This window comes from Condylura cristata, unplaced genomic scaffold (genome assembly GCF_000260355.1).
Source record: "Condylura cristata isolate star-nosed mole 26May11 unplaced genomic scaffold, ConCri1.0 scaffold00014, whole genome shotgun sequence".
Classification (NCBI taxonomy): domain Eukaryota; kingdom Metazoa; phylum Chordata; class Mammalia; order Eulipotyphla; family Talpidae; genus Condylura; species Condylura cristata.
Window position 1 is genome coordinate 37,752,166 of NW_004567115.1, and position 12,906 is coordinate 37,765,071.

Consider the following 12,906-nt stretch of genomic DNA (forward strand, 5'->3'; position numbering starts at 1 on the left):
TTGAAGAAGAGTTTATCTTTTTAGTGTCTAAAATTGCTTTTCAGAAATAAATCATTTACTACTTATATGTAGGTTTTATGATTACAAAAATATAATAAGAATTTTAAAGTATGTTTCTCATTTATCATTATATATAAAATAAACAGGATGGAATTTGGAGTCTCAAAGATTAGAACAGCAAATTTAAATAATAATTAACATATTCATCTCAGTAACAGTTACAGTTTCAAATATGATACATGAAACTAGTCACCTGTAAATCCTAGTAAACTGTTAACTTGCCATGAACAGTCTAGAAATCTCTTCTGTGGTGACAAGAGATTAGGCCTGCATTTAAGAAAGGAATGTGAGAGAGGCGTTACTTTTTTCCTCTGAAATTAGCTCCAAGAATTTAGAAAAGTCTTCGTTATCCTACTCATGTTGAGGTGTAATATATACATTAATGAGAAATTTTAAAGGTATTGCTTTATAAATAAAGTAAGTTTCTCTTTTTTTTTCATTTCTTGGATTTCATTTCGCTAAGAAATCAGTCTTTTTTTAATATGTACCTGATTATTCTTTTAATAGTAAAGCATCATAAAAAGCAATATTATTATGGGTCTTTTTGTTATTATAGGTATTCATCAAAGTAATAGACACAAATGACCATCGTCCCCAATTTTCTACATCAAAGTATGAAGTTGTTATTCCTGAAGACACAGTACCAGAAACAGAAATTTTACAAATCAGTGCTGTCGATAAGGATGAGAAAAACAAACTGATCTATACCCTGCAGAGTAGTATAGATCCACTGAGCCTCAAGAAATTTCGTCTTGATCCTGCAACTGGCACTCTCTACACTTCTGAGAAACTTGATCATGAAGCTATCCACCAGCATGTTCTCACAGTCATGGTAGGGCTTTCTGCTCCTTCTTTTCCTGTCATTTTACTTCACAGTGATTTTTAAACAATAACGAGGAACCCCCCCATCAGGATGATGATGATGATGATGATGATGATGATTCTTCTAGGTGCGAGACCAAGATGTCCCTGTGAAGCGCAACTTTGCAAGGATTGTCGTCAACGTTAGCGACACCAACGACCATGCACCCTGGTTCACGAGTCCCTCATATGAAGGGCGGGTGTATGAATCAGCAGCTGCTGGCTCAGTTGTGTTGCAGATTACAGCTCTGGACAAGGACAAAGGGAAAAATGCTGAAGTGCTCTACTCCATTGAATCAGGTATCTTGGGGGCACTCAGTAGGTTTAGAAAGTAAATTTCTAATTTTCTAAAATTGTAAATAATTGAAGTATTACTATTTCACCATTTCAAAATTTCTAAATAACTTTAGCACTCAATCACATTCCTCTGTAGTATCTGCTAATGTAAAGCACTCATAGGAGAATGAGCTAGTGATTTCACAGTTTACTTTTAGTCAGAGAATTTTTCTCTTGGGAAGAAATGGGGAATTCCATGACAGGTTGCTGACTCCTCCAGTTATAACGGAGTCACACCTTACAAAGTGGTTATCATGCCTCTCCTATCCTCCCAAGTTTCACTTTTCTGTCACTTTCATGCTCCTTCATCATTTGTGTTTCATTCACAGAAATGGGTGGGTTGGGACTAGTCCCCTAGATTGGAAGTAGGGCTTAATATGTGTTGAAAAATGAAGGGATCTGTGTGGGTTGGGTAAGGCAGAAAGGCAAAGAAGACCCACTGTACCATGGCTTCGACATTTCATTGAGGTGTGGTAGGGCGAGAGAGGAGTCTTGCTGGTGACTTACCAAGAAATACTTGTGGCAAAGTGTTGTTTTTTTCTGGTGTTCCTTTTATGCTGCTATTCACTCAGTAAGTCGTTCCCTAGATTAAGTAAGTGCAATTTATGTGCCTGGTGCCTGGCTAGGAACATTCATTCTTGTGCTTGGTAGGTAGAGGTTACCATTGCTCTACAGATACATTTCTTACACGAGAGTTCTACCCTGATTGAAACAGAGATCTGCTTCTACAGTTGGGATTTATACAGTAAAAATAACCTTACTTCTGGATGTTTCATACTCATGCCAAACACTATGAATAAGTGATTAAATAATATCAAGAAAGCAGTTTCCATCTTTCTCGGTGCTATTGTTAGTCTAAGGAGATGCATTGTCACCTTCATTCATCTACCTCTGTAGTGATTTTAGAAGATTGAGACCTTCCACTTGACTTTGAAAAAAGAAATTCATACTTTGCATATTTAGAAATTGTATCTTTCCTCTAAGCATTGGTAGAACTGTAAGTTTAGATCATTTCATCAAAGCTGAATAAATGGATAGCAATTCTAAAAATCAGTACTTAGTCTGTGTGTTTCATGTGGGTCATACTATTTTTTACCTTACTGTATTTGAAGTTTTATTTTCCTGAAAATGACCAAATTTGTTCCGTTGCTCATAAATAAGATCTCATATACTGCCAGTGTGTGCAGTGTTAAAATGTATTGGAGCGTAGTTAGTGCCTGGAATAAAGATGAAGCTTTTTCCTCTGGTTCAGAAACTTAGCTGTTAAAATAACAGTGCATTCCACTTGTGCATGCCTGAACACTTCAATAAAATAATTATCTCATGGACAAACTGACTGGGTTTGTGTGGGAGAAAATGTTAAACTTTTCCTTAGCTTTCACATAATTTTCAACAACTGGGTGGTTAAAATATGATTGTTAGTGCCTGAGTAAAAGCATGTGCATTCTTCAAATGCTTGTAATGACTGATGGGATTAGTAATTTGGTATTTCAAGAATGGAACTGTGTCTCCACTTGAAGAATAAATAATTCCAGAGACCTATTCCAGTACAGAATTTGGATGTTAAAATTTTACAGATTTAGTATAATATGAAAATTGTTCTAAGCAATTACTTTATAGGAAGTAGCTGTCATTAAAATGTAGGTGTATGTTTGGAATAATAAGAACTACAAAATAGTGGCAGGGCTTTTCATTTAACAGTTTATTCATAATCAAGTCAATTTTGTTTTTGGTGAATGAAATAGTTCATTTAGGGAAGATAAATTCAGTTCTTTGATTGTGATAATGCATTCTAGACCCTTGTATGTAAAACAAACAAAAAGAGGAATGAAGCATGTACAGGTGGATTGCATCTCAAGATCCTTACACTGCCATGATCTCTCCATATGATAGTGAACTGCTCCACTGTACGAGGTTGCTGGGTTCTTAAGTAATGATTTAATTGATTGTACAAAACTATGGGATATTATGGAGCTGGATATGTAGCTCCTTGTGCATCTCTAATACCTAGTAATAGCTATCCGATGTAGCTGGATAAAGTCCAAAGAACACCAGGTGAAACTACCTGACAGTTTCTCAGCCTCAGCACTACTGACTCTTTGGAGCCCTGAACCCTCTTCAGTGGGCTGTGCTGTGCTTGTAGGGTGTCCCACAGCAGCCCTGCTCCCTGCCCCTGCATCTTAATAGTGCCCTCAGCCCCTCCTAGTAATATGAACCAACAGTGGCATCTCTTTTGTGAATGAGAACTACTAGCTGAAGAATCAACTGGTCTGGAAAATGTAGACACGGTAATGTCGGAATCTTAAAAACCTTTATTACACAGTGGGGTGAGTGACTCAAGCCCATTTATCAATTCTCACTCCTTCATCAGTTCTTTAATATTTTCTAGGAGGGACTTACAAAATATGTTAAATTTTCTTAGAGAATTGAAGTCTTTCCTTTCATAGTAAGAATCTTGAGGGTTTGCACATAGGTGATATAAATATATTCCAGAGGGTTTTGAAGGAATCTTGGGAAACTATTAACTCTTTCACACAGGTAGTCTGGTCCTTCCACAGCACTTTCTTGCTTCAACCAATAGAGAGACAGTGTGGCTGTTTCTTGCTTAACTTCTACACAAAACTGAAAAGTTGCCTTGTTTTAGGTAGTTAAAAATGAAAGGAGTTTAAAAATGAAAATTCTACAATAAATATGTTTAAGATATAATGGAAAGTAATGTAATACAGTGTAATGTAGTATCACTTAAAAAGATAGCTCTGTTTCTGCATCTTCAGCTGTAACTTCTATTGATCCTTGTATTTTTCTTTAACATAGTTGTTGTTTTTTTTTTTCTGTCCTCCCAGGAAATATTGGAAATTCTTTCACAATTGACCCTATCTTGGGCTCTGTAAAAACTGCCAAAGAATTAGATCGAAGTCATCAAGTGGAATATGATTTGATGGTTAAGGCTACAGATAAAGGCAATCCACCAATGAGTGAAATAACTTCTGTGCATATCTTGGTCACAGTTGCTGACAATGCCTTTCCTAAGTTTACATCAAAAGAATATTCTGTTGAAATCAGTGAAACTATCAGCATTGGGAGTTTTGTCGGAATGGTTACAGCTCATAGTCAGTCATCTGTGGTATATGAAATAAAAGATGGAAATATAGCGGATGCCTTTGATATTAATCCACATTCTGGAAGTATCATCACTCAGAAAGCCCTGGATTATGAAACTTTGCCTATCTATACATTGACAATACAAGGGACCAACATGGCTGGTTCGTCTACTAACACAACTGTCGTGGTACATCTTCAGGATGAAAACGACAACTTGCCAGTTTTTGTACAGGCAGAATATACAGGACTGATTAGTGAATCAGCTTCAATTAACAGTGTGATCCTAACAGAACAGAATGTGCCATTAGTAATTCGTGCAACTGATGCTGATAAAGAATCAAATGCTTTGCTTGTTTACCGTATCGTTGAACCATCTATGCACAAATATTTTGCTATTGATTCTAGCACTGGTGCTATTCATACAGTACTAAGTTTGGATTATGAAGAAGCACATAATTTTCATTTTTCTGTACAAGTGCATGACATGGGATCACCGCGTCTGTTTGCTGAATATGCAGCTAATGTGACTATCCATGTTGTTGACATTAATGACTGCCCTCCCGTGTTCTCCAAATCATTATATGAAGCATCTCTTCTGCTGCCAACATACAAAGGAGTAAAAATCATCACAGTAAATGCTACAGATGCTGATTCAAGCGCATTCTCACAATTAATGTATTCCATCACTGAAGGCAACATCGGAGAGAAGTTCCTTATGGACTATAAGACTGGTACCATAACTGTACAAAACACAACACAGCTGAGAAGTCGCTATGAGTTAACTGTTCGAGCATCTGATGGCAGATTTGCAAGTTTCACCTCTGTGAAAATTAATGTGAAAGAAAGCAAGGAAAGTCAACTAAAGTTTACCCAAGATTTCTACTCTGCAACAGTGAAAGAGAATTCCACAGAAGCCAGAACATTAGCTGTCATTACTGCTGTTGGAAATCCAATTAATGAGCCTTTGTTTTATCATATCCTCAACCCAGACCGAAGATTTAAGATAAGCCGCACATCAGGAGTTCTGTCAAGCACTGGCATTCCCTTTGACCGTGAGCAGCAGGAGGCATTCGACGTGGTGGTCGAGGTGACTCAAGAACATAAGCCTTCCGCAGTGGCCCATGTTGTTGTGAAGGTCACCGTAGAAGACCAAAATGATAACGCTCCAGTGTTTGTCAACCTCCCTTACTATGCTGTTGTGAAAGTGGACACTGCGGTGGGTCATGTTATTCGCTGTGTTACTGCTGTGGACAGAGACAGTGGCAGAAATGGGGAAGTACATTACTACCTCAAGGAACATCATGAGCACTTTCAAATTGGATCCTCAGGTGAAATTTCGTTGAAAAAACAATTTGAACCCGACACCTTAAATAAAGAGTACCTTGTCACAGTGGTGGCAAAAGATGGAGGAAACCCAGCTTTCTCAGCTGAAGTTATAGTTCCAATCACTGTTAGGAATAAAGCCATGCCTGTGTTTGAAAAGCCTTTCTACAGTGCAGAGATTCCAGAGAATATCCAGATGCACAGTCCTGTGGTCCACGTACAAGCCAATAGTCCCGAAGGGTTGAAAGTGTTCTACAGCATCACAGATGGAGACCCTTTTAGCCAGTTTTCCATTAACTTCAACACTGGAGTGATAAATGTCATAGCTCCCCTGGACTTTGAGTCCCACCCAGCCTATAAACTCAGCATACGGGCAACTGACTCCTTGACTGGTGCTCACGCTGAGGTGTTTGTTGACCTAATAGTAGAAGACATCAACGATAACCCTCCTGTGTTTGTCCACCAGCCCTATACGGCCACCCTGTCCGAGGCATCTGTCATTGGCACGTCTGTTGTCCAAGTGAGGGCAACAGATTCCGATTCAGAAACAAATAGAGGAATTTCATACCACATGTTTGGGAACCACAGCAAGAGTCATGACCACTTTCACATAGATAGCAGCTCTGGTCTCATTTCACTGGTCAGAACTTTGGATTATGAGCAGTTCCAGCAGCACAAGATTTTTGTGAGGGCCGTCGACAGCGGTATGCCCCCCCTGAGCAGTGACTTGATTGTCACAGTGGACGTCACTGACCTCAACGATAACCCACCACTGTTTGACCAACAGATTTACGAAGCCAGAATCAGTGAGCATGCCACGCATGGTCATTTTGTGACCTGCGTAAAAGCCTATGATGCAGACAGTTCAGACTTAGACAAGCTGGAATATTCCATCCTGTCTGGCAACGATCATAAGAACTTTGTCATCGACAGTGAAAGCGGGATCATCACCCTGTCCAACATGCGCCGCCACACCTTGAAGCCACTTTACAGTCTTAACGTTTCTGTTTCTGATGGGGTCTTTCGAAGTTCAGCTCAGGTTCACGTCTCTGTAGTTGGAGGCAATTTGCACAGTCCTGTTTTTCTTCAGAATGAATATGAAGTAGAGCTTGCCGAAAATGCTCCCTCACACACCCTGGTGATGGAGGTTAAAGCAGTTGATGGGGATTCTGGTATTTATGGTCATATCACTTACCATATTGTAAATGACTTTGCCAAAGACAGGTTTTACACAAATGATAGGGGACAGATATTTACTTTGGAAAAACTTGATCGAGAAACTCCAGCAGAAAAAGTAATCTCAGTTCGTTTAATGGCTAAGGATGCTGGAGGAAAAGTTGCTTTCTGCACCATTAATGTTATCCTAACAGATGACAATGATAATGCACCCCAGTTTCGGGCAACCAAGTATGAAGTGAACATCGGATCCAGCGTGCCCAAGGGAACATCTGTCATCAAAGTTCTTGCCAGTGATGCTGATGAGGGATCCAATGCGGATGTCACCTATGCCATCGAAGCAGATTCTGACAGTGTTAAAGAGAATTTGGAAATTAACAAACTGTCTGGCATAATTACTACAAAGGAAAGCTTAATTGGCTTAGAAAATGAGTTTTTTACTTTCTTTGTTAGAGCTGTAGATAATGGGTCTCCATCGAAAGAATCTGTGGTTCCAGTCTATGTTAAGATACTTCCACCAGAAATGCAACTTGCAAAATTTTCAGAACCATTTTATACCTATACAGTTTCAGAAGACATGCCTATTGGGACAGAAATAGATGTCATCCAAGCAGAACACAGTGGGGCTGTTACTTATAGTCTAGTCAAAGGGAATACCCCTGAAAGTAATAGAGATGAGTTCTTTGTGATCGACAGACAGAGTGGGAGACTGAAACTGGAGAAGAGGCTTGACCATGAGACAACAAAGTGGTACCAGTTCTCTGTCCTTGCCAGGTGCTCTCATGAGGAGTACGAGGTAGTAGCTTCTGTAGACGTTAGTATCCAAGTGAAAGATGTAAATGACAACAGCCCTGTCTTGGAATCTAACCCATATGAGGCATTTGTTGTTGAAAACCTGCCAGGGGGCAGTAAAGTCATCCAGGTCAGGGCGTCCGATCTAGACTCGGGAACCAACGGCCAGATTATGTACAGCCTAGATCAGTCACAAAGTACGGAAATCATTGAATCTTTTACCATCAACATGGACACAGGCTGGATTACCACCCTAAAAGAACTTGACCACGAACAGAGAGACAATTACCAAATTAAAGTGGTAGCATCAGATCATGGGGAAAAGGCTCAACTGTCCTCCACAGGTGTGGTGGACGTTACTGTCACCGATGTCAATGATAGTCCTCCACGATTCACAGCTGAGATTTATAAAGGGACAGTGAGTGAAGATGACCCACCAGGGGGTGTGATCGCCATCCTAAGCACCACCGATGCGGATTCTGAAGAGATTAACAGACAGGTTACATACCACATAACAGGTAAACATCTACACTAGGTGATGAATTTACAGTTAAACTTTTCTAGATGTAAACACTTTGAGACTCACAGTCTATGGAAATGGGGAGTTACAGGGATTATTCTAATTAGTTATAACCAAAATAAGTAGAAATTACATCTGAATCTACAATTTAATTTTTTTGCGCAGAACCAGTATACTTTCATTAGTCTGCTTTTGATTTTTATGACTCATATTTTGAACTTTATACTTAGAATATAGTAGATAATTGTCATTTAAAAAAATACATAGTTTTAGTGTGGGCTGAAGTTTTGTTTATAGTCTGTATTTTCTCTTTTAAACTATAATATGATACAATCTTAGCACAGCTTCTCATGTTACTTAGTTTTCTATTTGAACAAATTTAACCATCAACTTCCTCAATTCATCTTATAGGAGGGGATCCTTTGGGGCAGTTTGCTATTGAAAATATACAAAGTGAATGGAAGGTCTATGTGAAGAAGCCTCTAGATAGGGAAAAAAGAGACAATTATCTTCTGACTATAACAGCAACTGATGGGACCTTCTCATCAAAAGCTATAGTTGAAGTCAAAGTTCTTGATGCAAATGACAACAGTCCAGTTTGTGAAAAGGTAGGTGTTTTTTTCTTTAAACACATGCATTATAAATCCAGATTTCTTTCTTACACCTTTCAATAGGATTGTCCTGTGTTGTGATTCAAATGTGTTTTGTAATCTCTTACTGGTAAAGTAGAAGTGATTGTTAAATGGGATAAGTTAGGTAGCTTCAGAGCGAGTTGGGAAAGTGCTGGAAAGGTTAGAGCCGCTCAAAAATAATGCGAGCTATGGACAGAACCTCAGCTATGTTTTAAATGAAGGGATCTCTTCATTTGGAGATGAGCTTCTTTGGGGAGATAGCTCGTGGCCATCCTTTATACAAAGCTGTTTTTTGCTTTAAGAGTCTTTTTTTTTTTTTTGGATGCTGACATTTTCATACAGTAGAGAAACTAGGAGGTCAATGATTGGTTCCTGCTGTGTGGGGCTCACCATCTACTAGGACAGGATTACCCCAAGCTGAGTGGCTCAGCCTTAGCCTCCGGCAGGTGGTGATTAGAGAAGCAGGCGTGGAAGTGGAAAGGGAGTGAGCTCGAGGAGGAACTCGATTTTACTGTTAGGGCCATTCCAGGAAACCGAATGTTACCCTAGAGAAGATGGGTTCTCTGAATCGTTTTGCCTTTGAAAGTTAGGAAGGACATGAACTAGGAGTTTCTAAAAGGGGGTGGACTTGGTGGTGATGGTGGTGGTGGTGTGTCCATTTGGATGAGGAAGAGTGAAAACAAGGAGAAACTAAAAGGTTAATAGAGAGTCCGCGAATGGCAACAGAATGAGAAGACAAAAGACTACAGAGAGACCAGCCGGTCCCTGCCTGAAGTAACAGTGTGCCAAGTGTGCTAAGCGTGGCTTTGATTTGGGTTTAGAGGGAGCTCCAGTGAGGTTTTGTAAATCAAGGCAATGACATTCAGTTGAAAGTTTTTTTTTTAAATGACATTTAAAGATGGTAAAATTAAGGGTAGAATTTTGGGGAAGAAGGTGTAAAATTTACAGGTTTTATTATAAACTAATAACTGGATAACTAATAATTGAATTAATTTTAAAGGGTAATTAAAAAGGGGAAAAGAGTAGGGATGTATATTTTCCTGGGGAGAAAAAAGCAATGGTGAAAGGAAGAGAATATTAACACAGTTTTATAGAGAGGGGAGAAGGATCGAGCGTTTAGAAGCAGGATTGTGACAGAGCTAAAAGGGTGATTGAAATGTGAGCGACCGAGGGTATCCTGTGGTTGGCTTGGAGATGGCAGTCTCAGAACTTTGATGTGGACGGGCACTCAGCCTGCGGGAGATTAAAGCATTTGCTTTAATGACCAAGTAGATTTGGCCAGTGAAGAGAGTTGGGAGTACAAGGAGGGCATGTGGTAGGTTAGGGAAGGCTGAGAAGATGGGAAGGAGATTTGGAGGAGGAGTTGGAGAACGCTGCGGCGAGCTGGCTGTAGGAAGTGGTGGAGTTGTTCTCGGGAGATGGATATAAAGTCAGTCAGGGGACATGGAACTTCTGAGGGATGAGGATTAATTCAAATCCATCCCTTAGCCATTTTGGTGACAGTGTTTGGGGCAAAGTGGAGATACATAATATATTATGTAGGAAACTTAAGTGTAGTTTGGTTTTTAATGCTTTCATGTTATTTGTATATAATACTGTATTATTTGGGAGAGTAATAAAATTATGATACTGGGTCATTTGAAACCACCACAACTACAAAATATCTTGTTTCATTAGTCATAAAATGCAGTTTGAGCATTTTACGATGCTAAGATTGAGCTCAAGTTAGAAAAATAAATTGAGCAAAATCGTATGTTTTGGCTCATGGTATGGATTCCTGAATAGTTGGAACTGAAAACAGTGTTCATTTTTGTTGAAAATTAAAGGGTGACAAGAGAGTAATTAATAAGGGGCTAGCCAGGCATCCCTTATCCCTGTGGCATTGTAGAGAGACTTTGTGTTGTTCCAAGACCATGGATGTTTCTGTCACAACTGCAGTTATTTAAACAATTGCAGACACTAACTACATTCCTCTATTGGAAATAAGATTATTACAGGCATTTCTTTCTGCCAGGCTTTAGGTAAACATGGAGTATTGCTTGTATTTCCTCTTAAGAATTTAAATTAAAGTAAATATGAAGCCAACTCAATCATATTCAAATTCTGTAGGTTAAATGTCAGATTAGATGGTCAGCGTTATGTATGGCATTACTAACTTTTACATGATTCCTTGCTTTAAGTGAAAAGTAGTTTTGAAAGAAACTGGGATTTTAATTTTAGTCATTTCTGTGTTTTCTAGTGTTAGTTAAATGGTTTCTTTTCCTTTATTCCCTTGGTAGTCATTGACTTCTAATGTTTTATGTTAATGACATTGCTTAAAATCTTTGCAGACTTTGTATACAGAGACAATTCCAGAAGATGCCTTTCCCGGGAAGCTGGTCATGCAGGTCTCTGCTACTGATGCAGATATCCGTTCCAATGCTGAAATTACTTACACATTATTTGGTCCAGGTGCAGAAAAATTCAAGCTAAATCCAGACACAGGTAATGATGGAGTTTGGTTGCAAAAGTAACTGTGTTCTAACAAAATTACATGCTGGTGGTTTGAGAGAACATGCAAAATTTGAAATTACATTTTATTCTTGAAATTTACTCTGGTACAGACATAGAAAATACAATTGAATCAAGTGTATGTACAAAATGTGGGGTGAGGTAACAGCAACAATACTACCAAAACCTACTTGAGCCAAATATTTACAAATTAGAATTTGTTTATACAACTTCATTTAAAAAAACTCAGAAGTTAAAATAAATTTCAGACTTTCTGCTTTATTTTATGTAAAACTTGTTTTCTTTTTCACTCCTGACCATAAGTTTATAATTCAACATATTCTTTAGAATGACTAATTATATTCAGTCTTTATATTTCCAGATTGTTTTCTTCTTATGATTTATTGTCTTAAAATTGGGATCAAGTAACAGTTTCCTCTTTAGCCCCTCTCATTCATCCTCCCACACTGTATTAGCTGAACATATGAATCCAATTTTCAGGTTAAATTTAGTAAGTTAGATAGCTGCTTTGTTTTTGTGACATTTTAAATAATGCAGGAGGTCCTGCCTCAAGATCTTTATGACTTAAAGTGCTGGCACCTGGCAGTGTGTGACGGCCTGTAACTCACTGTGTCAGAAAACTTGTTGACTAACTGATAAAATTGTTTTCTAAGGAAGGAATGTTCAGGTTCTCTAATTCTGAGAGAAAAGGGTGAGAAATTAAGATGTGCTTTTGCAATTCACATTTTAAATTTCAAGTGAGTCCATTTATTTTTGTTTGTTCTTAGGTGAATTGAAAACATTAGCCCCCCTTGATCGTGAGGAGCAACCAAGTTATAATCTTCTGGTCAAGGCCACAGATGGAGGAGGAAGGTCCTGTCAGGCTAACATTATGCTGACATTGGAAGATGTGAATGATAATGCCCCTGAGTTCTCTGCTGACCCCTACACCATCACCGTGTTTGAAAACACGGAGCCCGGAACACTGTTGACGAGAGTTCAGGCCTCAGATGCGGATGCAGGTACCTAAGAACCTCTGTCTTGAAACACAGTCCAAACCCGGGCTGGTTGGCTTATCTTACCAGGCTGTGTGGAATGACTCGTGACTATATCAGTTCCTTAGCATTAAGATAAAATGAATTCCTTAGATAAATCGATTCATTTTAAATGAATGTTTAAAGTCTCAAGCTGTACCCAAGTTTCATAATAGATCTGTGGTGTCCTTGGAATTCTGGGTAGCGGCTGTATTAATGGATGTTCATATCCCATTGAATTAATTACTAAAGCATTTTATGAATAAACTATTAGTGGCAGAGAGGTCGTAAGTCTCAAAGGAGCACAATCAAAACTATGCAGTATTGTTGATAGTTTTACAAATCTTTAAATTTATGGAGATAATAAAACTCTAGGATAGGTATATTCACAACATTTTGATAGCAGAGAATAAAAATAATTCCTTTAGTCACACTAATAACGAATCAGCACAATAGCAAAAATGTTACTTCGCAAAGTTTTGTCACTGATGCTAGATAATAGATTTTATTTTAAAAGACTTGACTAGGTATTATAGCATAAGCTCCTACATAATCATCTTTAAGTGTTAAGTAGCCATGA

At 38.5% G+C, this 12,906-nt stretch overlaps 1 protein-coding gene across 1 annotated transcript in view; it reads left to right on the top strand.

The window, feature by feature from the left end:
* FAT1 (FAT atypical cadherin 1) overlaps nucleotides 1-12,906 on the top strand; it is a 114,932-nt gene that overhangs the window by 80,779 nt on the left and 21,247 nt on the right. The window contains exons 8-13 of the mRNA XM_012724933.1: nucleotides 617-892; nucleotides 1,011-1,221; nucleotides 4,101-8,168; nucleotides 8,582-8,778; nucleotides 11,133-11,286; nucleotides 12,081-12,314. Of these exons, the coding sequence (XP_012580387.1) occupies nucleotides 617-892; nucleotides 1,011-1,221; nucleotides 4,101-8,168; nucleotides 8,582-8,778; nucleotides 11,133-11,286; nucleotides 12,081-12,314 (5,140 nt within the window). The remainder of the gene's footprint in view (nucleotides 1-616; nucleotides 893-1,010; nucleotides 1,222-4,100; nucleotides 8,169-8,581; nucleotides 8,779-11,132; nucleotides 11,287-12,080; nucleotides 12,315-12,906) is intronic.